Genomic DNA, 27,041 nt, shown 5'->3' with positions numbered 1-27,041 from the left:
ACCAGACAAGTTCCTCTGTGTATCCTTTCTGGGCTGTGCTAGGGTGGGCACTGCCTCTACTGAGCTCTTGAGAAGGCTGTTTAATAGAGTGGTTAAGACATTTGCCAGTTGGATTAGAAACACCTGGGTTTGGATCCCAGCTGCCGCTTACCAGTTGTGTGACGTTGCGCACCTTACTTAATTCCCCAAGTCCAATGGTTTTTCATCTGTAAATTGGGGATGATAATAATGTCTATTTGACAGTGGTTGTGAGGATACAATCTTAAATGTAAAACATTTAATAGAGGACCTAGTATTTAGGAAACTCAGTAAGTGTTATTCTTCAGTACTGTTATTGTTATTTGTGACTCCCATTTCCACGTTGTGGTGACTGACCTCTTCAAATTGACTCTTTTCTTGCTTTTGTAAATATCTTTGTTTCTTCCTTTTACTAAGAGAATACATGCTTGTTTTATAAAACTTATAAAACTTATTTCTTATAGTACAAATAAGTATAGCAGCCACTGGTAATTGCACTTCTTACATTGCTAAACTTAAAATTTTAGTATACCATTGTAATTTAGCAGTCATATTTGAACCTCTATTTTCATGCCAGCTGAAATTAATTTGTACAGTGTCACTGCCTCATTGCCTTCAAATAGAGCTTCAGTAGGTTTTTACTTCTCTGATAGGTTTTACTTCTCTGTTTCTTCCCTCTTGCCCTCAACCTAACCCCTAGGATTTAAACAAAAAAAAATTTTTTAATGAGATTTTGGATTAAGGTTTATATTTTTTCTTTAGGGTATGTCTTTTTCAAGAATTCTTTTTAAATCTTATATTACATTTGATAATCACATTTTAATCATGCTGTCATGGGTTTTAATTAGATTCATTGCAAAATATTATTTCTTATATATCTTAATCTTTTAATGTCCTTATTCAGCTTAAATTTACATTTGGTTGGAGTTTTTATTTTAAGTTTTAAAATCTCTAGTTAGGAAACAGGGACGTTTTAAAAATCCTGGAAACCTTTTGAAGGTAACTTTTTCGTGCTTCTGCTATGATATGATAACACACACATTATGTGTTAGTTTTATAACTTAAATTTTAGAGGGCAGTTTTCTTTCAGCTATTTCTGAGTGTTTTGTGTAGTGGGGAAGGAGGGTCCTCACTGTTCTCTGCATGTATGGCATACATACATAACTTTTTCAAATAACAGGTTTGAAATTGAGATTGATCCTAAGCCACCCCTAAGATTACCTCCAAAGCATTTTGATGAATAAGTTGAAAAGTCTAACAAAACTTAGAAGTTCTTACTTTGGCCTCTCATTTTAAAATTATAATTATAGGCTTTGATACTTGGTTACTCTGTTGTGGTTTATCACAGATATTCAGAAAATGTTTTTAAAATTGTATTTGAAGTGCATCACACATATGTCAAATTTTTATCCTTTGGAATGTAAACTCCATCAGAGCAGGACTGTGGTATCACCAGCGTCTGGAATAGTGCCTTGTACCTCATAGTACATGGTTGCTGAATCAGTGCCTGCTTGGTTTAAAAATTAAGGTTCTTGTTTTGAATTTAGACTGATAAGCACAGACTGCAGTTCAGATAAGTCAGCCTTTATTTGCTGTATGATTTTATTTCCTGGAGAGAGTTGAACATTTACCAACTTTGAACAGAGGTAGAAAAGAACCTTTCTTTGTTAGATTTTATTTCTTTTTCATTTTGGGCCTTCTTCTGAAATACTTAGAAAAAGGGTTTTAGAGACTCTCTGAGGTAAGATTGCTCTATCAGGGGAGTGTCAACTTCTCTGCTGAACTTTGAACAGGTTCTTATAATGTTTTCTGAGGAACGGAGAGATTTTTTGGCTAAGGGATTTGTTGGAATAGAGAGGAATCAAGCACTTAATACAAACCATTACTCTCAAGCACAACTTTAGAAAGTGTTCTTGGCCCTCAGAGTGTTTTATTTTAAATCAGTGTCTTAGGTATTCCAAATATCCACTGACCTATCTTGACTGTTATCTGAGCAGACCTCAAGAATTTCATACGCATTTCCTTCTGTACTAGCTGTTTTCATTTGGACTCTAAAAATAGCTGAAATATGTGTAAGGGAAGAGTATAATGCCGCAAACTTTTTAACCTTTGGGCTGAGTAGTTATTCATTCAGGTATGTATGTTATAAAACAGGTAAGACTGACGTATAGACAAGGATCAGTAAATAGTTTAGTTAGATCTATTGGACCATCTGAAGCAAATGTAAATCTTAGATTGGCCTCTCTACCTAAATAAAGAAAGCTTTCCAAAGTCCAAACCTGATTATAAATGAGCAAGAATTTTTCTTGATTTTAGATTTTCTGTTACTTGTCTTACTTGGTCTAGATAATTAATAACCAGTCATATAAATAAGTAGAGGGGTTATACATATAAACATGGAGATATTATGCATTTTAGAATAATGTATTATCACACAAGTTATTACAGAATTTGGACACCTGTTTACTTAAAGAAATGGAATATTCAACCTTCACTTAATTTCTAATAAATTTAAGGGATAATAGTCTGAGATGTTTTTCTCCCAGTGCTGGAATTTTCACCTAAGAGACATTGGAGATGTCCTTGAATGTCTGTCGCCAATGGTCTGTCATAATAGTGTGGTCTCATGACCATATGGAATTGAGAGAAATTTGCTCATATAGGGAGGTTTGTGAGTTGTTACAAAATGGCAGACATGGGGAACTGATGGTGTTTTAGGGGCTCTGTCTAAGTTCTGTCATTGTTCTTGGTGTATATGGTTTCAGATCTAATTCCTTATAATGCTAGACGCTCTAACAGCTTTCTGCTGTCCTCCTTGTGGGTGGATGAACATTGTCATGCTGGAAGCTTGATATGCCTTATCTCATTTAATCCTCACAATGAGTTGGGCATTATCTTTTCCATTTTAAAAGGAGGAAAGTGAAGTTCTGAAAAATTGGGTGATTTGCTGTGCAAATCTGGGCAATCATACAGCTAATACGCAGAAGAGCCAGAATTTGAGTTTGTATCTGTCACACTTCTGCTTGAACTTTAACTTTTAAAATTATAAATGACATGGACCCCTTTGAGACTCTGATCAAAATGCAGAATTTTGCATATAACTTCAGGTGGGTCTTGGATACACCCCTCTTTCAGTCGTCTATGAGCTCAGGCTGTGGGCCTAGAAGCCTCTTGCATGAGGCAATCTTTCCCCTTCTCTCGGCTTAACAGGATCTTTCTTCCCTCATCTTTCTTTTCTCCAGAGTGAAGGTGGTGGTAGGATGGAAAATTTGTGAAAAATTCAAGACCTTCATATTTTTAAGAAAATAATTTGCCTGTGAAGTATCACTCCTCCCCCACTTCCCCTGCAAATGCCTGTTTTGAATGGCCTTTATCTTTAGATCTCAAGAAAGGCCATATGGGGTATTCATTTCCTCACTTGGACAATTAATGTTAAGGAAAAAAAATCTCCCTTCAAGGAGGAAAGGGAGGAGGTTGTGAATGGTCGTTCCTTAATTGAACCTCTGAGGGTAGATCCAAGTCTGTCTTCCCTACCAAACAGCACCTTTGTGCCCACCTAGGCAGTAGGTATGTGACAGTTCTCCAGTGAATGAATGGATGACTCATATTTCCTTCATGCATTAACCAAATCCCCCGGCCAGTTGTTGAGCGCTGTACTTCATTGGTCTTGTCAGATACACACCCTACCTGAACATGGCATTTTCTTTTCTGTTAACAAAGCCTTTGCTCATATCACTGTCTTAACAATATGTTGGTTTAGCAAATATTTTCCTATTTGGTTCTCCAAGCAGTTTGTTCATAAATAAATGTCACTTGGATTTATCTTTTAATGAACTGACAGGATACCCAGAGGCAATTTAAATTCTTAAGAGTCAGCTTAAGATGTTAATTTCAAAAAAAAAGAAAGAAAAAGAAAAGATGTTAATTTCACTAGACAAAACATGCATGTCACAAATCCTATATGAGAAGTAGCAACATGTTATAGAAATAACTTCTATCAAGGGTCTGTGCCACCTTATATAGATCATCCAAATGAAATCACTAACAGGTGTGCAGAGTTTTTATAAATAGGACAGAGTAATTGTGTTATTTTGAACAAGCTTTAACTGAGCAGGCTAAGAAGATACACAGGTAATTTCATGCTGGGTGGAAACAGCTCATTTCCTTGTGAATATAAAAACAACTTGTCTGCTCAGTCATGTTACAATTGTTACAATTGTTTAGACGGCTCAGACTTTGACTTAACAAACTAATTTCGATATCAAGTGGATTTTTAGCAGATTGAACTTTGTACCAACCATCAAATTCAACTGCAGTTGGCAAAGCACGGGGTTTTGTAGGCAACAAGGTGGAGTTTTGGTGCTAGTTGAATATGGGTTCAAATCCCTGTATACTACCTGTGTGGCCCAAGGAAACCAACTTAACTTCTCTGGATTTTGTTTCTTTCATATATGATACGGGATAGTAACAATAGCTTTCTGTTGGGTACTGACAAGGTGCCTAGCACTGTAGTAGATGCTTTACGTATATTTAATTTAATCCTGAGTTAATTGACTTCCTTCCTCCTCCCACCATCTCAGAGATGGAGTGGACCAAAGATGGGCAGTGTCCAGACCAAGGGGAGGTCCTGATGCAGGACACTTGTTGTAGTATAGAGTTATTTTTCTTTAGTCATTTCCGTTTTCTTTTTCATCATGTAAATTTGTTCATTGGTTGGAATAATTTACTGAGAAAGATGGATTGGAGAAAAATGACTCAAGGTGTTGTCATTAAGTCAGCCAATTAAGTTCACAGCTATACCACTGAGAATAAAGATATTCCCTATAATACCCTTTCTCTTCCTCCCAGAGTTTGGAGTGAATCATCTAGAAAATAACCTTAATTCTCACCCATATTTTGCAAATGCATATTTGTTTGTACTTTTATTTCTGGCACGTATTTTGAAGTCAGATTTATGTTTGAATGGTGACTTAAGGAAAAGAACACTTCTAAATTCTATATTGCAGTAGGATAACAGAAAGAAAAATGAAGCATGTTTAATAATGAAGACTATATCTAAAACTCCATGTTATTATTTGTACAATATGTGTGACCCATTGCTAGAGTGCAGACTTCACTGTCCATTACAGTACCCCCTGGGCCTGGCTGGGGCAACTAGCAAGTGACAGCCCCCAGCTAGAGTTCAGGTCTTTCAGCTGCAGGTTTAACACTTTTCCCTCAACGACACTCTACTTTTCCTTTGAGCCATTGCCATTTTCCTAAAGAAAAGCAATCCAATTGTTGTATTTTTTTAAATAATTTATTTTAAAAGGAAAGAAAGAGAAAGAAAAATTGCCAAAGAGAAAGCCCCATTAGTGAAGGAAGCATTTAAGTGTAGAATTTTCTATACTACAGAAGATGTAACATGAAATTTTATACTGTTTAAGGGGACTTAAACTCTGATAATAAGAGTTAATATTACTTGAGCACTTATTGTGTATGAAACATTGTTTTAAGTGCTTTTAATGTTTTTGCTTATTTTGATCCCCAACAGTCCTATGAGTGAGGTACTCGTATCCATCTTAATTTTACAGATGGTGAACAAAGAGTTGTTAAGTAACTTGCTCATGGTTATGTGGCAGAGACCACAACGGGACTAGTTCTTCTGCCTTCTTGATCAGCATCTTTCCTCCCAGTATGTGACCTTGGGCCAGTGACAGGTGGCCTGCCACGGAGCGCGTGCCCTTAAGGACAGCCTGGCACAGTGCAGCCTCCCAAATCTGATGGAGATTGTTTAAAGTACTCTTGAGATTTGTTATCTTTTATTTTAATTACTACTACAATTTATTTTGTTTAAAATATGTTTTTGAAGTCACATCAGGCAAAGAAAGATAAGTCTGAGAAGGAACATGAATCATGATTAGGCCACAAGACACAGCTGGGAATGTCTGAAGTGCTGAGGGCAGAGCTGTTTGATAGGAAGCCTTTTGCGAGCTTGTTCCCTGGCAGAGTTGGAAGTAGCAGTCTGATGAAATACACCCCAGGAGAGTTCCCTGCTGAGAGATTTTCCAAAGCAAGATCTGGTTGCACTACTGTTGGATGAACTTGGGGGCTTCTGGAGTCAGAATCTGCATCCAGACAAGAAAAAGTGGTAGAACCAGTGAGCCTGTTGAAGCGCTTGCTGCCTTTATTGATAGAGCTGGATCACTGCGATTTAGCTGCTGTGCACACAGGTATTATTTCCACCTGTTACAGCAGTTCACACCACCCAAGTGTTTCCGTTCTACCATCTGTGAATTATGAGCATGGGGACAGGGCCACTATAAATTGTTATTCCACTTTTAATTCCTCTTCTGCAAGTCATGATTCTATCATTTAACCTTTGCATCTGTTTTTTTTAATTGAGACTTTTATCATTATATCCCTTGAATATAGGGTAATTGGATATAGGATAATAGAGAATAATTTCTATTACCCTTGATAGCACATACATATTAATGGTAGTTCATCCTCTTCTACTTTTAAGTGTAATGAAAATATCTTATGTATTTTTAAGTAGAACTTCTAATAAAATATAACTGGTGTTATGGTACTTAAACAATTAAAAAATATCAAGTGTATGTTTCTGAGTTATGTACCTCCAACCCCCCACCCCATTCCTTGATCCTCAATGAGGAACATATAAAAGGGAATCCATTAGAGCCTTAAGTGTGGCCTTTATTAAATGGAACTTTATATTATTGACAAAAAAGAGAAGTAGCTTTTTTATATTAAAAAGGGAAACAGTTTTACTCTTTTCTTGGAGTATTTGTGTATATGGAAGAAGTATTTGCTATAAGTAGAAAACCACCTCGTAAATATGTGGGGTAAAAAGTTATTTCTTGTATGATGAAACCATGATTTGCAAATTTTGGTTAATGAAGAAAAAACAAATACAGCTTTTAGTAACAGAAGTCTATGAGTTTCTTCATGTGTATCTGTGTAGGATTTTAACCACGAAAGTAATTTCCCTGATTTTATCATCCTCAGCTTTTTCATGGTAATACCATTGAGAACAGTGGAGCTGCTATACATATATTTTTTTAAGGCAATGGAAAATATGTTGGGTAATATTCTTTTAGACAATAGATATTAAATGTGACTAGATTCTTTCTTAGAATGTATAAGGCCCATATTCATTTATAGTTTTGGGGGGGGTTATAATTTTTTTTTTTGGCCACACTGTGCAGCATGTGCGGTCTGGGATCTTAGTTCCCCGACCAGGGATTGAACCTGTGCCCCCTGCAGTGGAAGTGCGGCTTAACCACTGGACTGCCGGAGAAGTCCTCACTTAGAGTTTTAAAATCCTTTCTAATTCACTTTATCTCTCTGTGGCCCTCCTCCCCCAACATCATAACCATTTCTTTTTTCTTGTTTTTTCACCGAGGCATGTGGGATCTTATTGTAGTTCCCTGACCAGGGATCGAACCTGTGCCCCCTGCAGTGGAAGTACAGAGTCCTAACCATTGAGGCACCAGGGAATTCCCCATAACCATTTCTATATAACATAAAACAGCTATAATTTTAACCTGAGAAAAGTGAATGTCAGAAAAATAAGCAGCTATTCCTAAATATACCCATTTCAGCCCTTCTTTTCATTTTTACATTGTGTGGTTACAACTTCTAAAAATATTGTTCACACTACTAACTGTCTATGGTGAGACAAGATAGAAGGAATAACTAAGACTTGAGTTCAAGAAAACATGCAAAATATTTTTTTCCTGTGACTTAATTGAAATATAAAAACTGGAATATGGGCCAAATTAGACTGAGGTTATCCGTTTTTTTCACTGTCCTCTCAATAAAAAGAGAACAGCTACTATTTATTCATTGCCCTAAAACACAGGCATTTGTGAATTAAGCTAATAAGCAAGCCCCAAAAGGCCCAAATTTAGGAGATTTGAACAAAAAGAAATCTATCTAATTCATTTCTTGGAATGGCGTATAAGAAATGATCCTGCAATATAACAAACTAGTTAACTAAAATGATTGAATAATGGGAGGCTCTGTTTTACCCTCAGTTTCGTGGGTCCTAAACAAAGTGACCTTGTACGTGGTAGTACAAATAGAGAACATCAGCCTTTGATGTTGAAAGTGTGTGCGGTAACATCTGTTATTTCTGTCATTTTTGTGTAGTAAAATGTTGTATGTACTAAATTTTCCTGTTTAATTCTAGCTTACTCTTTAAAAACGTGTTTGACATTTTAATTTTATAATTGAATATCTTTCTTCATAGCACTTATCAGTATCTAACTTCTCAGATAATTTTGCTTGTCTTTCTCCTCCTACTGGAAGGTAAGTTACTTGAGGGCAGGAATTGTGTTCTTTTGTTCAGTGCTGTATCCCTACCACCCAGAACAGTGTTTGACTCACAGTAGGTATTCAGTCAATATTCATTGAATGAAAAGATGAATCTTTCTAAGACTTTAGTCCATTTTTCTTAGAAAGTATATATATATATATTTTTTAACTAATTCGGCTCACTTTTTTTTTTTTTAATATATATGTATACATTTCTTTTATTTATTTATTTATTTATGGCTGTGTTGGGTCTTCGTTTCTGTGCGAGGGCCTCCTCCAGTTGTGGCAAGCGGGGGCCACTCTTCATCGCGGCGCGCGGGCCTCTCACTATCGCGGCCTCTCTTGTTGCGGAGCACAGGCTCCAGATGCGCAGGCTCAGCAATTGTGGCTCACGGGCCCAGCCGCTCCGCGGCACGTGGGAATCTTCCCAGACCAGGGCTCGAACCCGTGTCCCCTGCATTGGCAGGCAGATTCTCAACCGCTGCGCCACCAGGGAAGCCCCGAAAGTATATTTTTTGAAGAACGATCTTATTGTGTTTCAGGATCATTGTTTCTTCATAGCATCTTATTGTCCAGCATGGTAAGTAGAAAAGCTGTGAGCAGTCCTCTATGTAAATAGTGATCCCAATTCATGTCCTGTACTTTCTTTTAAGAAATTCGCTTACCGTTTTACTTTCTTCCTGAAAGTTAAATGCTCCAATTACAACAACAAAATCTGATCATTTGAGGACTTCAGTTACTTGGGCTTCAGTTTAATAAGTTTCAGTATAATTTCAAGACTAAGATGTACTGTTGATTGTCATCTTCTTGAATCCTCATATGTGTAGAGTACAGTGATATTGTATATTGTAACCTTGACTGTCAAATAGGTAATGTATTGTTTAACCAATGATAGAAGAAAATGGATTGAAATTGAACAGAAAAGAAAAAAAAATATTGTTTGCTTTGAGGCATTGTGACCATCACACTATCTGTCAAAAGGAAGAAGTGCAGTGCTTCATTATTTATGGCGTGTAGAGGTAAGCTCTAGACTTGAATTAGGTTAATACTCGTTAACTGCCCTTGTTAGATGATCTCTGCCAGGCATAGACTTTATCTACTGCTGTCTCCTCTCATCTCCCTCCTGATGAAAAGTCTTCTGACTTCTGCCTAGTCTAAGAAAAGCATCAGGATAGAATTATAGTTGCAATTTTATATGGGATTAACTTTTATCAAACTCAATGCATCAGTGGCTTAAAAAACCCTTTGGCTAATTTGTATGTCCCTGTACTTTAAAAATAGTACAACTAAAAAGACTCTTAAAATAATTAGACAAGAAATGACTTGTTTTTGGAAAGGGTTTACATTCTGACAGGATTTGGACCTGCTTATAATAGCTGGTGTCTCTTTAAATGACTGTGATTTGGGACACTGCACCTTTTATCCAAGCTCTAAAATTTGTAAACTGTCTTTTCATCTGAACAGAAAGCTGAATTATCAAAATCACCTTGTTCTCACAGTAAATGTTAGTTCTTTTAAAGTAAGTCAACTACGTTGAGTCTGGAAAGAAGTCAAGTTTTGTAGCTGTGCAACTTTTGTTTTTATTGTAGTTTGCACAGCAGGCACAGTTATCTGTACAATTTTAGGGAAGTGGCTGTGAAACATTTAAACAGCTATGGAAAAAATCATTGAATAACTTTATGAAAACTCCTGATATGTTTGTTCAGAACGAAATAGGAAAGGGTGAATATAAACATGACAGTGAGGAAGTTTCACAAAAATTATTCGGTGATAATTGAAGATTGATCTAGAGGATGCTAGAAGACTCAGATATTTAGAGGCTTCATTTGGAATGAGTTTCCCACAGGTCAAGTCAGCTTGCTTTGATCACAGTGGGAGTAGAGAGAGCTGTGAGAAAGAGAAGCCAAATGGAGGTAAAGTTTCTTATTGGGAAAGGTACTGGGTAGTTAGGAGTGGTGGGAGGCATGAACCAAAAACCATTTTTAAAAAATTATTTAAATATTCATCTATTTTAAATATTTATTTTAATATTTATATTAAGTATAAATATGTATTAATGTTTAACTTAATTTTTAAAAAATATTTATTTATTTTTGCTGGGTCTTAGTTGTGGCACGTGGGATCTTCGTTGCGGCATGTGAACTCTTAGTTGCGGCATGCATGTGGGATCTAGTTCCCCGACCAGGGATCGAACCTGGGCCCCCTGCATTGGTAGCGCGGAGTCTTACCCACTGGACCACCAGGGAAATCCCCCAAAAGCCAATTATTAAACGCTGGTTTATGGGGAAATTTTTATTACAATTAAACCAAGCCCATAAACAATATAGGATGTGCGTAACCCCAAAAATTTGGACTCAACGAAGAGAAAACATGATTCTGAGGAAATATCTAGATCAAGTAATGACTGGTAAGAGTTGAAATTTAAGGCACACAGGGAGCCTGTCTGTACCAAAGTTTTTGTATTAAAAAAATAAATAAGTAAAAGGTCCTGGTAACTTTAAATAAAAGGAAGACATTAGTTTGACTATTATTTGGACATTTTTATTTTCATGGAAGAAGCATAATGGACTCAAGTTTTGTTCTGCTTTCTCAGACACACCTAAAGAGATCCTATCTGCTAAATTTAATGTACTCATAGAAAATGTTCTGAGTGCTTTTAAGTTTTATCAGCACAATTAAAACTTGCAAAGTACTTTACCACAACTTTTTGAGGAAGGCAGGGTCCGTGTTATTTTCCCTATGGATAAGCTGAGACTCATTGAGCAAGTGACTTGCTCAAGTGCTGGTGAGTGGTGGAGCCAGGATTCAGAAGCCAAGCCTTTGGACCATCAGTCTGTGCTCTTGGCACTACACCGTGCTAGTGGCAGCTATGGGAATTGCAATAGCCCCCTGGAGGAAATATCAATAGAAATAACAGCAGTTCCCCAAACAGCAAAAAATTGAAATATCTTTTATGGCTTTGGAAAATATGGTTGAACTTACAAGTGAAGTAATGAAACCACAGTTGGCTCAAGTACTGTAAAGCTGTATATAAAATAAGTTATTTTTCTAACTGTATTTGGGAAATGAAGTAACTAACTTTGCCTTATAACTAAGGAGAACTCTTTGGTCCAGACTTTTTTTTTTTCTTAATTTATTTATTTTGTTTTTCGCTGGGATGGGTCTTCATTGCCGTGCGCGGGCTTTCTCCAGTTGCGGTGCGCAGGGGCTACTCTTTGCTGCGGTGCGCGGGCTTATCATTGCGGTGGCTTCTCGTTGCGGAGCACGGGCTCCAGGTGCACAGGCTTCAGTAGTTGTGGCTAGCAGGTTCTAGAGCGCAGGCTCAGTAGTTGCGGAGCACGGGCTTAGTTGCTCCATAGCATGTGGGAACCTTCCGGACCAGGGCTCGAACCTGTGTCCGCTGCGTTGGCAGGTGGATTCTTAACTACTGCGCCAGCAGGGAAGCCCCCATTTTTAATAAATTTATTTTATTTTTCAAACTTTTTTTAAAAAATTATTTATTTATTTATTTTTATTTATGGCTGTGTTGGGTCTTCGTTTCTGTGCGAGGGCTTTCTCTAGTTGTGGCAAGCGGGGGCCACTCTTCATCGCGGTGCTCGGGCCTCTCACTATCGTGGCCTCTCTTGTTGCGGAGCACAGGCTCCAGACGCGCAGGCTCAGTAATTGTGGCTCACGGGCCTAGTTGCTCCGCGGCATGTGGGATCTTCCCAGACCAGGGCTCGAACCCGTGTTCCCTGCATTGGCAGGCAGATTCTCAACCACTGTGCCACCAGGGAAGCTCCTTTCAAACTTTTTAATGCCAATTTTTAGAAAGCTTTATAAACTTCTCTACCCCTCAGTGTCTACAAAAGGACACTGACTAATTTTTAGCAACAATGGTTGTTATTAAATACATGACTAATTAATGTTTAGAGTTACTTGTTCCTTTGAAAAATAACTCCAGGCTACTTTGCCTTTGTAATTCTTTATAACTTCCTTTGAAAGGGTTTTTGTTTGTATGTGTTCTCTCTTGGTGAAACAGTGTTACCCATCACTTCCTGCTGCTGCCAACATGCTATTTAACAAGTCTTTCCCCTTTATCTTTTTTTTTTTGGCTGCACGGCGGGCTTGTGGGATCTTAGTTCCTCAACTAGGGATCGAACCCAGGCCCAGGGCAGTGAAAGTACATAGAATCCTAAACACTGGACTGCCAGGGAATTTCCATAATTTGTCATCTTTTAATCTGCTTTTTTTTATTTTTTTATTTTTTATAATCTGCTTTTAATTGGATAACCAGATTAGTAAACTCATTACAAGTATGTGTAAAAAAAAAAAGAAAAAAAAAGGTCCATAAAAGAGGAAGGAGAAATTTCTTCTTTGTCAAGGGCATATACTTTATTGCTTTGACTTTGACAAATTTTTCATTACTCAAACACATTTTTGCTTATTCAGTGTTTTTCATTTATGTTCAGGTAGTTGAGTTTGCTAGGTATTTGTCAAACTGTACAAAATCTTGACCTAAGTATAGATATTAGAAAATAGAAAATATAATTAACCCATAGCTAGGTTCATCTATTTCTGGTTCATTTTTTTCCCCTTAGACTTTTACAAATACACTGAATACGATATATTTAAACATTTAAAAATAAAGTTTTAAAATTCTGTATTTGATTTTGAGTGGTTCTGATCTTCAAAAATATCTTTTTTGAGATGAAATTCACACAACAGAAAGTTAACCATTTCAAAGTAAACAATTCAATGGCAGTTAGTACATTCACAATACTACCTCTATCTAGTTCTAAAACAGTTTTATTACCCTAAATGGAAATCCTCTACCTATTAAGCAGTTACTCCCCATTCCTCCCTACTTCCACACCTCACAACCACCAGTCTACTGTCTGTCTCTGTGGATGTATTTATTCTGGACATTTCCTTTAAATGGAGTTATACGACATGTGACCTTTTGTGACTGTCTTCTTTCACTTAGCATAATGTTTCTGAAGTCCATCCATGTTGTAACATGTGCCTACTTTTTAAAAAAATGATTGAATAATGTTCCATTGTATGCATATTCCATAATTATCTTTTCATCTACTGATGGACATTTGGCTTGTTTCCACCTTTTGGCTACTGCAAATAGTCCTGCTATAAACATGTGTTTACATGTATTTGTTTGAGTACCTGTTTTTAGTTCTTTCAGGAAAATATATAGGAGTGGAATTGCTGTGTCACGTGGTAATTATATGTTTAATTTTTTGAGGAACTGCTAAATTGTTTTCCATAGCAGGTGAACCACTTTACATTCTTACCAGCAATATACAAGGGTTCCAATTTCTCCACTTCCTCAGCAAGACTTATTTTCTATTTTAAGTTATAGCCATCCTAATGGGTGTGGAGTGGTATCTCATTGTGGTTCTGGGTTGGTTTTCACTAATGGTGATTGAGCATTTTTTCATGTGTTTCTTGGCCATTTGTGTATGTTCTTTGGAGAAATATCTATTGAAGTCCTTTGCCTGTTTTTAAAAATGAGTTGTTTGTCTTTTTGTTGTTGTGTGAGTTCTTTATATATTCTAGATTCTAGACCCTTATCAAATATATGATTTGGAAATATTTTCTCCCATTCTGTAGGTTGTCTTTTTGCTTTCTTGATTTGGTTCTTTGATGCACACAGTTTTAAATTTTGATGAAGTCAAATATATCTGTTTTTCCCTTTGTTGCTCATACTTTTGGCATCATATCTAAGAATCTATTTCCAAATTCAGGGTCATGAAGGTTTACTCCTATGTTTTCTTCTCAAGAGTTTTATGGTTTAGTTCTTACATTTAGGTCATTGATCCAGATTGAGTTAATTTTTGTATATGGTGTGAGGTCAGGGTCTAGCTTCATTCTCTTGATTGCGGATCTTTAATTGTCCCAGAACCATTTGTTGAAGAGACTGTTTTTTTCTCCGCTGAATAGTCTTGGTACTCTTGTTGAAAATCAGTTGACCATAGATACATGGATTTATTTCTGGACTCAGTTCCATATCACTGATCTAAACGTCTCTCCTTATACTGGTATCTCACTGTTTTGATTATGGTAGCTTAGTAGTAAGTTTTAAAATTAGCAAGTGTGAGTGTCCCAACTTTGTTCTTTTTTGATATTGTTTTGCCTATTTGGGTCCCCTTGCAGTTCACATGAATCTGAGGATTGGCTTTTCCATTTCTGTGAAAAGGCTCTTGGAAGTTTGATAGGGATTGCATTTGAATTTGTAGGTCACTTTAGGTAGTGTTGCCATCTTAACAATATTAAGTGTTCCAATCCGTGAACACAGAATATCTTTCCTACTATCCTATCTATCTTAATTTCTTTCAGCAATGTTTTGTATTGTTCAGTATACACATCGTTTCACCTCCTTGGTTAAATTTATTTCTAGGTATTTTATTCTTTTGGATGCTATTATAAATGGAATTGTTTTCTTAGTTTTCTTTTTGAATTTTCTGTTGCTGGTATATGGAATCCATACTGATTTCTGCATGTTGATCTTGAACCTTGCAACTTTGCTGAGTTTATTGGCTCTAGTAGTTTTGTTGTTGTTGTTTGTTTTTTTGGTAGGGGCTTTTTTGGGATTTTTTAAAATATAGGATCATGTCATCTGTGCATGGAGATGGTTTTACTTCTTCCTTTCCAGTTTGGATGCTTTTATTTCGTTTTCTTACCTAATTGCTTTGGCTAGAATTTCCAGTACAGTGTTGACTAGTGGTGTTGAATATGGGCATACTTGTCTTGTTCCTGATCTTAGGGGAAAAGCTTTCAATCTTTTACCATTCAGTGTGATGTTAGCTGGGGATTTTCATAAATGCTTTCAAGAAGTTCTCTTGTATTCCTAGTTTGAGTATTTTGATCATGAAAGAGTGTTGGGTTTTGTCAAATGCTTTTTCTGTGTCAATTGAGATGGTTGTTTTTTTCCCTTCGTATCAATAATATGTCACATTGATTGTTTTTTTTATGTTGCACTCCTGGGTTGAGTCCCACTTGGTCATGATGTATAATCTTTTCAGTATGCTGTTGGATTCAGTTTGCTAGTATTTTGTTGAGGATTTTTGCACCTATAGTTATAAGGGATATTGATCTATAGATTTCTTTTCTGGTGGTGTCTTTTGTCTGGCTTTGGTATCAGGATAATGCTGGCCTATAGAATGAGAAAGGAAATGTTTTCTACTTGTCTTTGATTCCCCCTCCCCCTTTGTTTTCTTTATGGATAGGTTTAAATTTTTTTGCGGGGGGAGGGAATTAATTATCCGGCTTCTCAAGGTTGTCATCCAAGACAAATACCCCAAAGTGGACTTATACAGAAAATTCTATGCCTGACGAAACTTAATCACAACATTATTGCTCAAACTCTACGTACTCATCTTAGAAACAAACCATATTATATTATAAAATCTCTGGAATCAGACGTTGTTATTTCAGTATGTATGTGTAGAAATTCTAAGAAAGCATTGAATCCAAGGGTTCTAATATTATGAGATTTTAGTTACTCATATGTATATAAACATTTTTTGGAGCAATTTTAGAAATATGATACCTCCTTGGAAGTATTTACAAGATATAAACTTTATTTTGGCTAGCCTGAACTACTACTTAAGAGAGAACTTGAACACAGGGACAGGTACCAAAGCAAATACTTTACTACAACATAAAGTGGGTTAATGTTCAAATGTCTAAAATCTTAGACTTTCCTATGACTAAAATAGCTAATCAATAAATAATTTGCTAAATCTATATTCAGCTGTTTGCACAAAGTTCTTGCTACTCCTTTATAAGGTATATAATTTGTAAATAAAAAAGCTAATTATGATGCAGTTTTACAAATGTACTTCTTGATTTTCTATCCATATGTGGCATAATAAATGCATTGCTAAAATAAATAAACTTAGCAGATTTTTAAGAGTTTATTTCTTCTAGAATGTGCTTATTTTTAGAATGCCAGCAGGTTATTCAGATATTTTTGTATATCATGATCAGTTCACAAAAGGTGCAGCCACAAATTATATAATAAACCTATAGTTTTATAATTCTATTTAAATTTTTGTGTTTGGAGGATTCAGATCCAACTAGATTTAAAGGGAAAAGTAATGTTTACAAAGAGTATTTTTAAGACCTTTTAATTTTGATTAAAAGTGATATGCCGTTATGACCAAAAGTTTTAGATTCTAAAGAATGCCCAGTCTTCTGTGTTTATGGCAAAAAATAAATATTTATAGAATTAAGTGCATAGCAGTGGTATGTTTTATAGACCAATCATGGTACATGCAGTCTAGTTCTAAAATAGAACACAAACCATAAATACAATGAACAGAAATGTATTGTGTTGTAATCAATCCAAATAAATGTAATTAGAAAGCTTTTTTTGGCAGGGTCTTTAATCGATTTTGTTGGTGCTTAGCAGAGTGGGTGAAACTAAATAATCTTTTATAAATATAGTGGTTTTCTAGTGGCAAAATGCATTCATATGTGTTTCACATTTAGGTCTCATGATGGAGTTATGAGGGAGGTATACCTTATTTTACACTTGAGAAAACCGAATTGTACTGATTGACTTTTCCACTTCACAGTGAGCAAATATTGGAAATTAAACCCAGGACTTTGGACTTTTAGCAACATCTTTCTGTTACCAGATTTTTATTTTTTGTAAGTTGCAGTTCTGAAGAAAGAAGGAATAGGAATAGTACCTGTTTTCCAAAAATGTGATACTGTTCTTTTCCTACAGCTAACATATAATTTATTTTATAAACATAATCATAACTTCAGAAAATAACAACAGTAGGACTCAGACTTTGTGCTGTATTAAAGTGTGTTTGGATCTTCAAAAATAATGATTTCCACGCAGCTTTTCAAGGATCGGTTGTTCATATGACTATCTCCTACATAACATTGGAGGGGGGCGGTGTGCTGTAGTGCAATGATTTTCAAACTTTAACGGGTACGAGAATTACTTGAGAGTTTAATAGCTCTGTAGGGCTCACTGCTCTCCAGGTAATTCTGGTAGAGGTGGTCCAAGGACAGCACTTGGAGAAACACTGGTTTTAGAGTTTAACACACACAACAAGTATCTATTTGGTAAGGTAATGGGGGTGATTTAATCTATGATATTGTTCTAGTTCTTGGAACAGAACCTGGTCCAACATAGTAGATGTTCAAAATATTCCATTCATATGTGATGACTTGGGTGGCAACTGAGAAGCAGGAGAATATTCGTTCTTTCATTCAAAATTTACTGAATTCCTGCACTATTCTAGCCGTTTGGGTATAAAGGGAAAATGGATACATTCCTCACTCTTGTTGAGTTTCTTTGATTAATAGACTCATTTTAAAGGTATGGTTCTTCCTTTGTAAAAAATTGTAAGATGAAATTATTAATATTGAGGACATGTTTTAATATTGAGGTCACTTTTTCTCTGTAAATTAAAAACTCATTTTTTGAGGATTACAGGTTAAAGAAATGGCCTGAGTGTTAGTTCTTGTTTTATTGTTGCTCTAAAGCTATATTATCCAGTATAATGGCCACTAGATGTTTGCGGTTATTTAAGTCAGTTAAAATTAAGTAACGTTGGGAATTTGGTGCCTCAGCTGCACTAGCCACATTTCAAGTCCCCAGTAGCCACATGTGTGTTATACTGGAGAGTGCAGATACAGAGGAGTCCCATCATCGTAGTAAGTTCTATTTGACAGTGTTACTCTAAGAATCTAGAACAAAGCAGTGATTTTTCCATTGCCTTGATCTGTAAATGGATTTTTGAGGTAAATATTAGCAGTGGCCTGAGGCTGTCATTTCAGCCCTTAAGTGCGTTAGCACTTTTTCAGGTTGACGAGGCCCAGGGTTAGGACTGAGTTACTAGAACAGTTTATTACACAGCAACTAAGATTTGAATGCTCATATCTGGGCATTTTTCTTAAACCTCCGAGTAAGACACTTAAGTTATTTTACTGCTTTAGGTATATAGCTTTTCTCGTGGTGTATGTGTATGTGTTTGTGTGTGTGTGTGTGTGTATGTGTGTATTTACCTCCTTGGCATTACAGTTGCTTAAATTTGTATCTAGTGAACTTTGCAGGGGGCAAAGAAAAGTTGCAATTACATCTTTATTACTAGAATTTTTGGTATTTACATGAAATAATTTATTCATAGATGCCACATTTGAGCGTAGTGACAAGTTGGATTAACGCTAGTCCGAATTCAACTAGGTCAAACCCCAGTTATGCTTATTATAAAATATTAATTACGGTAATATAGTATTTTGATAATTTAAAAACTAAACATTTTACGTTTTTTTGTTGAACTTACGTAAAATCCTGTAGCACCTGCTGCATTCTGATGTCTAGACATTTTTCTATGCAGGGTTCAAGAAATAGTCTGCAAGCGTAACTGACTTTTCGCCTCTATTTCCTGAATGAGTATCTAGATAGAGATAGGTCTTGCCTCCTTTTTTTTTTTTTCCCTTCAGGTTTTGCTGTGGTCCCTTTCTGAGAAGAGAAGCAATAGGAGACTGTCACTTGGTCCCAGGTCATGGATTAGAGCAATTAAATCCTTTCGTACATTTCTGCTTCCTTCAGTGATTCTCCCTCTTTCCAGATCACTTACTTCAGCCTCTGGTACTACAACAAGCAAAACCAGCGCCGGTGGGTAGATTTGGAAAAACCTCTAAAGAAGCAGCTGGATAAATATGCATTGGAACCTACCGTCTATTTTGGAGTGGTGTTTTATGTGCCTTCAGTTTCACAGCTGCAGCAGGAGATTACCAGGTAAGAAATAATGTGCTGTTTGTTTGTAGGAAATCCAGTGAAATTAAAAAGGTGAAATTAAGGTTGGAGTCAGGAGATAAGGCTAAACTTTGCCCTCTTGCCCCTGCATTTTTAGCCTTAGTATTATGTGGAGGTGCTGGTATGTGGTGTGTCACAGTGCTTTATTGCATGTTGCATGAGTTATGGGTTCACTGGGCACGAAGGAATGATTAAAAGGAAAAATGATGTTTTTACCCTGGCTGTGAACTCTTCTTGTAGTGATGTCACCTTTAATGTTTTTGTTGAGTTGTTTCTGACCTTTGTAACAATGAAATGAGAGAGGAGATTTTTAAAAATTGTCACAAAATCTGTGTTTACTCCTCAAGGAAATGTGTAGAAGGGTCCTTCTAATTCTGACACCAGTAGCCATAGTATTCTGTACATAGGTGTGGGGCGAAGGGGAGGTGGGGGAGGTGTTTGAGATCAGAAAAGTTTGGCCAATAAGTGCACTTAAAAGGGACAAAGGCAGCAAGGGTAGAATGTATTAAAGAGTGGGATAGAGGAACTAAATGTTCTTTTTTTTCTTGACAATAACAAAAGAAAAAAACAAGGGATCAAATCTGGATTCTTTTTTTTTTAATTGAAGTATAGTTGATTTACAATGTTGTGTTAATTACTGCTGTACAGCAAAGTGATTCAGTTATACATATATACATATACATTGTTTTTTTTAATATTCTTTTCCATTATGGTTTATCATAGGATATTGAATATAGTTTTCTGTGCTATACAGTAGGACCTTTTTGTTTATACCGAATTTGGATTCTTGAGCCTGCCTTTCACATTCTTCAAAATCCACCACTACCTTATCTTTTTAACCCTGTTTAACATTACTTTCAAGCCAAGATGCACCACTTCTAGTGTGCTGAACATGCTGCATGCCTTTTCACCTTTGTGTCCTAGACCTTTCTTTCATAAATATGTACTGGAATCCTGTTCATCTGATTTTAGTTCAAAAAGCACCTCCTCCGTAAAGCTTCTGTGGTCCCTCAGGCTGGAATGAGTTTTGCCTTCTCCAGACTATTCTAGAATTTGCTTGTACTTAACGATGGCAGTTGTCACAGCCTTTCACTACAGTTATTTGTGTACGTATCTTTTCCTTAGATTTTAAACCCATGTTTTCTTTAACTTTGCCTTTCGCATAATCTCTAACACAATGCCTTGCAGATAGTAAGAACCTGGTATTGCTCTGTGTTTGTGGAATATTCTTTTTAAGTACTGAGTTCAGAGTTAATTTTTGGAAGAACGTGGATAACCAAAGAAGCTAGAATCAGGTTGTAGGGATAAGCATGAACTGGCTATAAAACAGATCTGAGACATATATATTGAAGAGAGAAGTAGAAGCCAGGAGGAATAAACAGCGACTGACCACTTTGACTCATTTATTTAAACATTTATTGAAGATATAATATGGTATGTGAGAATTATATTGGTTACTGTGGGAGATGAATATACAAATGGATATGCTTTACTCTTACTCTGGAGGAGTTGCTCACAATCTGGTAGAACTGACAGTCTATGTAAATGAACAATTACAGTATATTATGATAATACATGCTTTAATTAAAGCACTGGATTCCTAGGGGTGGGATGTGGGGAACATGAACAGGGTGTAAAGAAGTTGACTTTTCACTTGACTTTACAAGGAATTTTCTAGTTAGAGGGAGTAGCTTGTGCAAAGTAGGGGGATAGTAAAAGCAACTGATGTTTTCAGGGAATTTCAGACATTACTTCGAGGGGAGAACAGAGACTTGAAAAAAGGAATGTCCTAGTCGTAAAGTCATATATCAATAGGGGCAGACATTTTTGAATTTTAATGGATGGGAATGATGAAATGTGCATTTTACAAAGATCACCCATCATGGAAGGTAGATTATAGGTGACAAGACTATAGGCAGGAGACCAGTTAGGAATGTATATGCCATAATCTAGGCATTAGTCTAGAGTGGGGACCTGCTTTCCAGTGATTTGATTTAAGGAAAGAACCAAGAATATTTAGAGTGGAATATGTAGACAGCATATTCAATAGATAGACTTCTTTAGGTGTTTGAAAGGAGCTGCCTGGGAGAATGTTTCAAGATTTCTTCTTTGACAAGATCTCAGAGCTACCAGCATTCTATTTGCTGATTGAGGGAAGTCTGTGGGTTCTACTAGCAGGTGGAAGGGGATAAGTGGGATCTAAATCCTTGTTCAAAAGGATGGTGGGGCTTCCCTGGTGGCGCAGTGGTTGAGAATCCGCCTGCCAATGCAGGGGACACGGGTTCGAGCCCTGGTCTGGGAAGATCCCACATGCCGCGGAGCAACTGGGCCCGTGAGCCACAACTACTGAGCCTGTGCATCTGGAGCCTGTGCTCCGCAGCAAGAGAGGCCGCGATAGAGGCCCGCGCACCACGATGAAGAGTGGCCCCCGCTCGCCGCAGCTGGAGAAAGCCCTCGCACAGAAACGAAGACCCAACACAGCCAAAAATAAATAAATAAATTAAAAAAAAAAAAAAAGGATGGTGTTCTGGTCAAGTTTTTTGGTAACAAAGAATGGAAACCTCAAAGGTAGCTAAAATAGGATGATGTAAGGACCTATGAAATGATTAAAAGGGTGGGCTCTCAGGGGAATTCAAACGTGAACTGTAAGTGGGTTGAACTTCACAGACGTCAAACCTGGAAGAGATTCTGGATTCAAGATGGTTCTATAGACCATATTGGCAGAGACTTGCTGAATCTTCATTCAACACCGTATCCCCAGCATCTAGAACAATGCTTGATGCATAGTAGGCCCTAGTAATTACCTAAGTGAAAAAATAAGAGGAAGGCAGAATAAATCTTCACCATAGAGCTTATCAAAATGGAGAAGTGATACAGATGAAATACTGCTGACTGGCTGAAGGTAGATGATTGCTGATAATAATAACAGTTGTTTATTAAGTACCAGCTATGTTCTAGTATTATGCTGAGAGCTTTACATATATTCCTTGATATGTTCAGCCTTGTGAAGGGGTGATAGTGCCCTCATTTTACTAGAGATAACTTAAACCCACAGATTATGACTTGCCCAAGTTCATGCAAAATGCTAAATCGGAGATCTGGAATTTAACCTAGGTCTGCTTGACTAAAGCTTGTGCTGGTAACTAATACCTTATATATTGAAAGCATAAACAGAAGTAAACCCACATCACAAGAATATTAAGAAAGAATTTAGCAACTATTCTTTTTGGTATTTCATCAAAGAATATTTTAATATAAGGCTGGTCTGAAATGTCAGGAACCATTTTCTTCTGGCTTTACTGTCCAGGCCTAAGAAAGTCTTACATCACCAAGTTACTAGTCAGAGTTTCTAAAGTAAAGATTGGCCATTGATTCTCTGTGTCTCCGATGAAAAAGGACAAAACTTAGAGACTTTTACAGGGTATAAGACAGATGACCAGCTGTCTTCTAGATGGTTGTAGCTTGTAGCTTTCAAATAACTACAGTTAAGGATAAGTGACTCAATAAATCGATTATATTGTATGTGTGTGTGTGTGTGTGTGTGTGTGTGTGTTTGTTTGTTTGTCGGTATAGATATGGTCAAGGATATTCCTGTCGTTCTTCAAAATCGTCTGAGCTTAAGGTTTTGGCTAGTTTATGCTCCTCTACCAAATTATGATAAAATGCATTGTGTCTCAAGTAGAGGTAATACTGATATTGACTTTTAAAAATTGACCTTTTTTAATAGGTATCAGTATTATCTGCAGCTGAAGAAAGATATCTTGGAAGGAAACATTCCTTGTACATTAGAACAAGCAATTCAGCTAGCAGGCTTAGCTGTTCAAGGTAAATAATGGCAATTGATAATATAATAGATCTATCAGATTAAAATGTATGTTAAACAGAAACAGCAAGGGATTCTTAAAGTAACTGACTTTATAGAAAATAACTACTGTAAAGTAGTTTTTTATATTAGTGAAATATTCTGTTATCTAAGGGGCTTCCTTGTGGGGAAAAAAATGAGTTAGGATTACTTCAGTGAAATACGAGACTTCTGGAAGGTTAAGCACGTTATGTCAACAGAGCACACAGACCAAAAATAGAGAGGAAATACACACATATGCACACACATGTATAGCATTTAATATGCTCTGTATTCCTCTAGTTCAGGGACTTGATCTGCTGCTAGCTAGTATTTTCAGAAGAAAGATCAGCCAAACAATGTGGTTGATGAGGTTACGTTCGCTTGTACTTTAAGCGTACGCCATTTGTTTGGTTTCTCAGTTGTCCTAGGCGATAGGACATCGTCAATCATAATAGATAGTTTTGCATTTCACAAGTATTTTTGAATTAACTGTCATTTTCCACATGTCTAATTTATATGTATTTACATGTATGTAATGTACTTTGGAAGGACTTCTGATGGGGCATTATTTCAAATGATAACTGGCATTTAGTCTTGGGAATGGAAATTTAATCAGAAGACTCATTAATAAAGCTCCATCAGATATTAGCAGCAAGGAGACATATATCATTTCCAGACAAAGAAATGCCTGATACACGTGCAGCCACATTCCTTTTCAAGGTACTTTGAAGCCTCCTAAGTGTCATCTTTGGCCTTAAGAGTCAGTTTTTCCTAAACTTTTTGCTGAACTATCAATTTTTTGAACAATTAAAAATTTCTAAACAGATACATCTTGCTGGAACAGATTGAGATGATCTAATTCCTCTTCCTAGAGATGATCACTACCATGAATGGTTTGGTTTCTTCCTGACATTTTTCTGTGCATAAGTAAGCATACATGATTACAAAGTAGGTTTTGTTTGTTTTTCAATGACAAAAAAAAGAGATGGTTTATATATAGTCTGTAACTTGGTTTTTTTCACTTTATTAAAAGGCATTTTTTCCAAGTCAAGACACGTGAATCTACCTAATTAATGTTTTTAAAAGGGTATTTTAAAAGTATACACTTTATAAGCTATAAGGCAAATTTGACATCTGAATCATAAGCACACCATCTGTATACTGCATATTGAATTTAGTTCTGCATGTTTTGTTTCCAGTTAAGCATAATTGACATGTGAATATTTGTCTTTTTTTTTTTTTTTTTTGACTATTTGTCATTTTATATAGCTGATTTTGGTGACTTCGATCAGTATGAATCCCAGGACTTTCTTCAGAAATTTGCCTTGCTTCCTGTGGTAAGAATGCTTTTGACATTGGGCCTTTTTAAAAACAATTTATTTCCATACCCTTAATATTCCCTGAAATGAAGTCCATATAGTAGACTTACTAGGCAGGAATAGAGTTTAAAAAATCAATTTCCTCTTATAAACAGCTCAAGTGTAAATGCTTTCTCTGTTATAGTCTTCTGGTCCTTGTAAACCCACAGAAACAGAAGGGTCTGTGGTCATTGGACTGCAGCCAGAGAAATTCATTTTGTGTTTGGATGTGAGTCTAAAGAGAGGGACAGATTTCCAGCTTCTGAGGGACCACATAGAGGTTTTGCTTTCAACTGAAGGCTCAAAACCTGACAGTTATGTTGAAATGGATTTGGTTTCTCATCCGCAAGTTAAGGAGTAGATGACAAAAAGACACTGCCTTCTACATTTTAAAGTCACCACTGATGGAATTGACAGGGAAACTGTGTGTTGGAACAACTACGGGAGGTGGTATGCTCTTCCGAGTGTCTACACAACCAGCCAGGGAATGCACAAGGTGTTACGTGCTGGGCTTGGAACTGGCTGATGATGTTACCAAACTGAAATAACTCATCTGAAACTTTCTCTGGGATGAATTGAGAAGGCAGGGCAAGTGTTTTGGCTCTTGAGCAGAAGCCACGTAATTCCTTAGAAAGATCATGATTATGTCCTTAAGCAAAGCTCGCACACATTAACACTAGCCCTAGTTTTGCCTGCTGGTGGCAAGAGTCAGTAACAGTCAGTAGCACGGATTCCTTCTAAGAAATTTGGGTGATTTGTTTACATACTTACTGCAGTATGCTTTTTCCAGGAGTGGTTACAAGATGAAAAAGTATTGGAGGAAGCAACCCAAAAAGTGGCCTTACTGCATCAGAAATACAGGTAACGCTGAGAAGTGGAAATAGTTGAGAACTAATGCCTGTCTGAATTTGAACCATGCATTGACACCATTAAATTTGGAACTTTACTACTGCTGGCTGCTACTACTGCTAGTTACCAGGAGCCAACATTTGCAGAGCTCTCACCGCGTACCAAGTGCTTTTATGAGCACTTACCTGTATTAACTCATGTATTATTCATTTTTTATCATTGATGAAACTGAGAAAGTTGAAAGCTGCAGTCACTGAAGGATGACAGTTCTTCATCCCATGTCTTAAAGGTTTTGGTGGTGACTCGGTCCTGTGTAGGTTAATGCAAGATTAGGGAGACATGTTTTCTTTTGTGATGTGGCAGATGTGATGTTTTCTTTTGTGTCCGCCCCCCTAGTCCTCCCCTTACACCTTTGGAAGCTGTGTCTCTGTCCTCTGGGGGAGCTGTGCTGAGAGCTGTGGTGCTTATTGCCCTGACCCCTGCTTCTGGGCAGATAGTGACTTTCTTTGAGAGTGAATCTGTATGTGTTGTCCAAAAACCCTGTCCTAGAGAATGCTAGCTTTTATTCTAAACCAAATACCACACAGTTCCAAGTACTTTATATATCATTAAATTCTTACAACCATTCTTTAAGGTAAATGTTACTATCTCCTTACAGATTGGGAAAATCAAGCTCACAAAGACTAAATAACTTGCCCAAAGTTACATGTGGTAGAGGTGGGATTTGAACCCAGGTCTGTCTAATTATAACCTATTATTCACCCCCTCCCATTAAAAATAACCTTTTGCCTTTAATCTGTCCCCACTCAAATCCATACAGTCACTCACAGAAGATTAATCTTCCTAAAATATCACTTTTGACTTGTCTCCACTCTTCTCCACAAATGTTCATGAATCTCTTCTTGCTTTCCACCAGCCTAAGTTCATTACCCCTGGGATTAAAGGCTTCCCACAAGTTGGTTAAATCCTGCCATTCCAGCTTTACCTTCTGCTGTCCAAATGAACCTTTTTTTTTTCAGCATAATTAATCCCTCAGGCACACATCACTCTATCTTTTGTTATTTTCACTCATTCATTTGTGCACCTCCTTAAAAGAGAGTTTAGTGCTGTTATTCTGTATGAGGCAGAGTGCTCAATGCTGTGGCACAAAGATAAATAGAACAATGATCTGCCATCAAAGGATGTATTCCCTGCTTTGGCATCTTAAGGGATAGGCAGGACAGCCCATTGTAATAGTAATAGTAATACTGATAATGGGTACGGGGGAGAGGTGTGCACAGAATGTGGTGGTTCTACACAGAGCAAGGGCATCTGACTTAGACTCAGGGCAGTCACAGAAGGTGACAAAGAAGGAGTGACATGTAGGCTGAGTCTTGAAGGGTATTAGGGATTGACCAGGTACGCAAGTGGGTGATAGGTATACCAGGAAGCGGGATTAGCATGTACAAAGGCCTGGAGGCACGAGGGAATGTGGTATATTCAAAGAAATGCTGCGTTTGGGATGGTCGCAGTGTGGGGTGCCTTGTGGGTGTGGGAGAGCAGCAGAAGATGAGGTTGGAGAGGCACGTGTCCGTGCAGTTGAGTGCCTTCCTACCTGCACACCCATTCTTGTAATTCTGTCACCTGAGCTAAAAAGGATTTCCATCTTCTAACCCTTACCTGCAGCACTTACCGTTTGCAATTTAGCACACAGTGCTTAGTATTGCCTGATACTTTGGTGGTTTAGAAAGAATTCTAGCTTTCACTGAAGTTTTTTTAGGGGGTGGTTTTATTTCCTGCCTTTTCCCTTACCTGCCTAAAGTACAAGGGGTAGGATCTTACATAACTAACCCTCAGCGTTCAGCACAGTGCTTTTGCATGCAGTTGGTTTTCA

At 37.0% G+C, this 27,041-nt stretch overlaps 1 protein-coding gene and 1 non-coding gene across 5 annotated transcripts in view; one reads left to right on the top strand and one right to left on the bottom strand.

The window, feature by feature from the left end:
• PTPN21 (protein tyrosine phosphatase non-receptor type 21) overlaps window positions 1–27,041 on the top strand; it is a 65,070-nt gene that overhangs the window by 8,622 nt on the left and 29,407 nt on the right. For all 4 annotated transcript variants that reach the window (XR_009007423.1, XM_057542394.1, XM_057542395.1 and 1 more), the window contains exons 3-6: window positions 18,930–19,099; window positions 22,845–22,942; window positions 24,231–24,298; window positions 25,110–25,180. Coding sequence is in view for 3 of the 4 variants with exons in the window: in XM_057542394.1 (XP_057398377.1) it covers window positions 18,930–19,099; window positions 22,845–22,942; window positions 24,231–24,298; window positions 25,110–25,180 (407 nt within the window). In the remaining variant the exon portion in view is untranslated. The remainder of the gene's footprint in view (window positions 1–18,929; window positions 19,100–22,844; window positions 22,943–24,230; window positions 24,299–25,109; window positions 25,181–27,041) is intronic.
• TRNAG-ACC (transfer RNA glycine (anticodon ACC)) lies at window positions 10,511–10,583 on the bottom strand. The gene has a single exon. It is a non-coding gene; the product is annotated as a tRNA-Gly (tRNA).

This window comes from Balaenoptera acutorostrata, chromosome 3, assembly GCF_949987535.1.
Source record: "Balaenoptera acutorostrata chromosome 3, mBalAcu1.1, whole genome shotgun sequence".
NCBI classification, from domain to species: Eukaryota; Metazoa; Chordata; class Mammalia; order Artiodactyla; family Balaenopteridae; genus Balaenoptera; species Balaenoptera acutorostrata.
The sequence above is the reverse complement of the archived record's forward strand: the minus strand, read 5'-3'. Positions and strand labels throughout refer to the sequence as shown.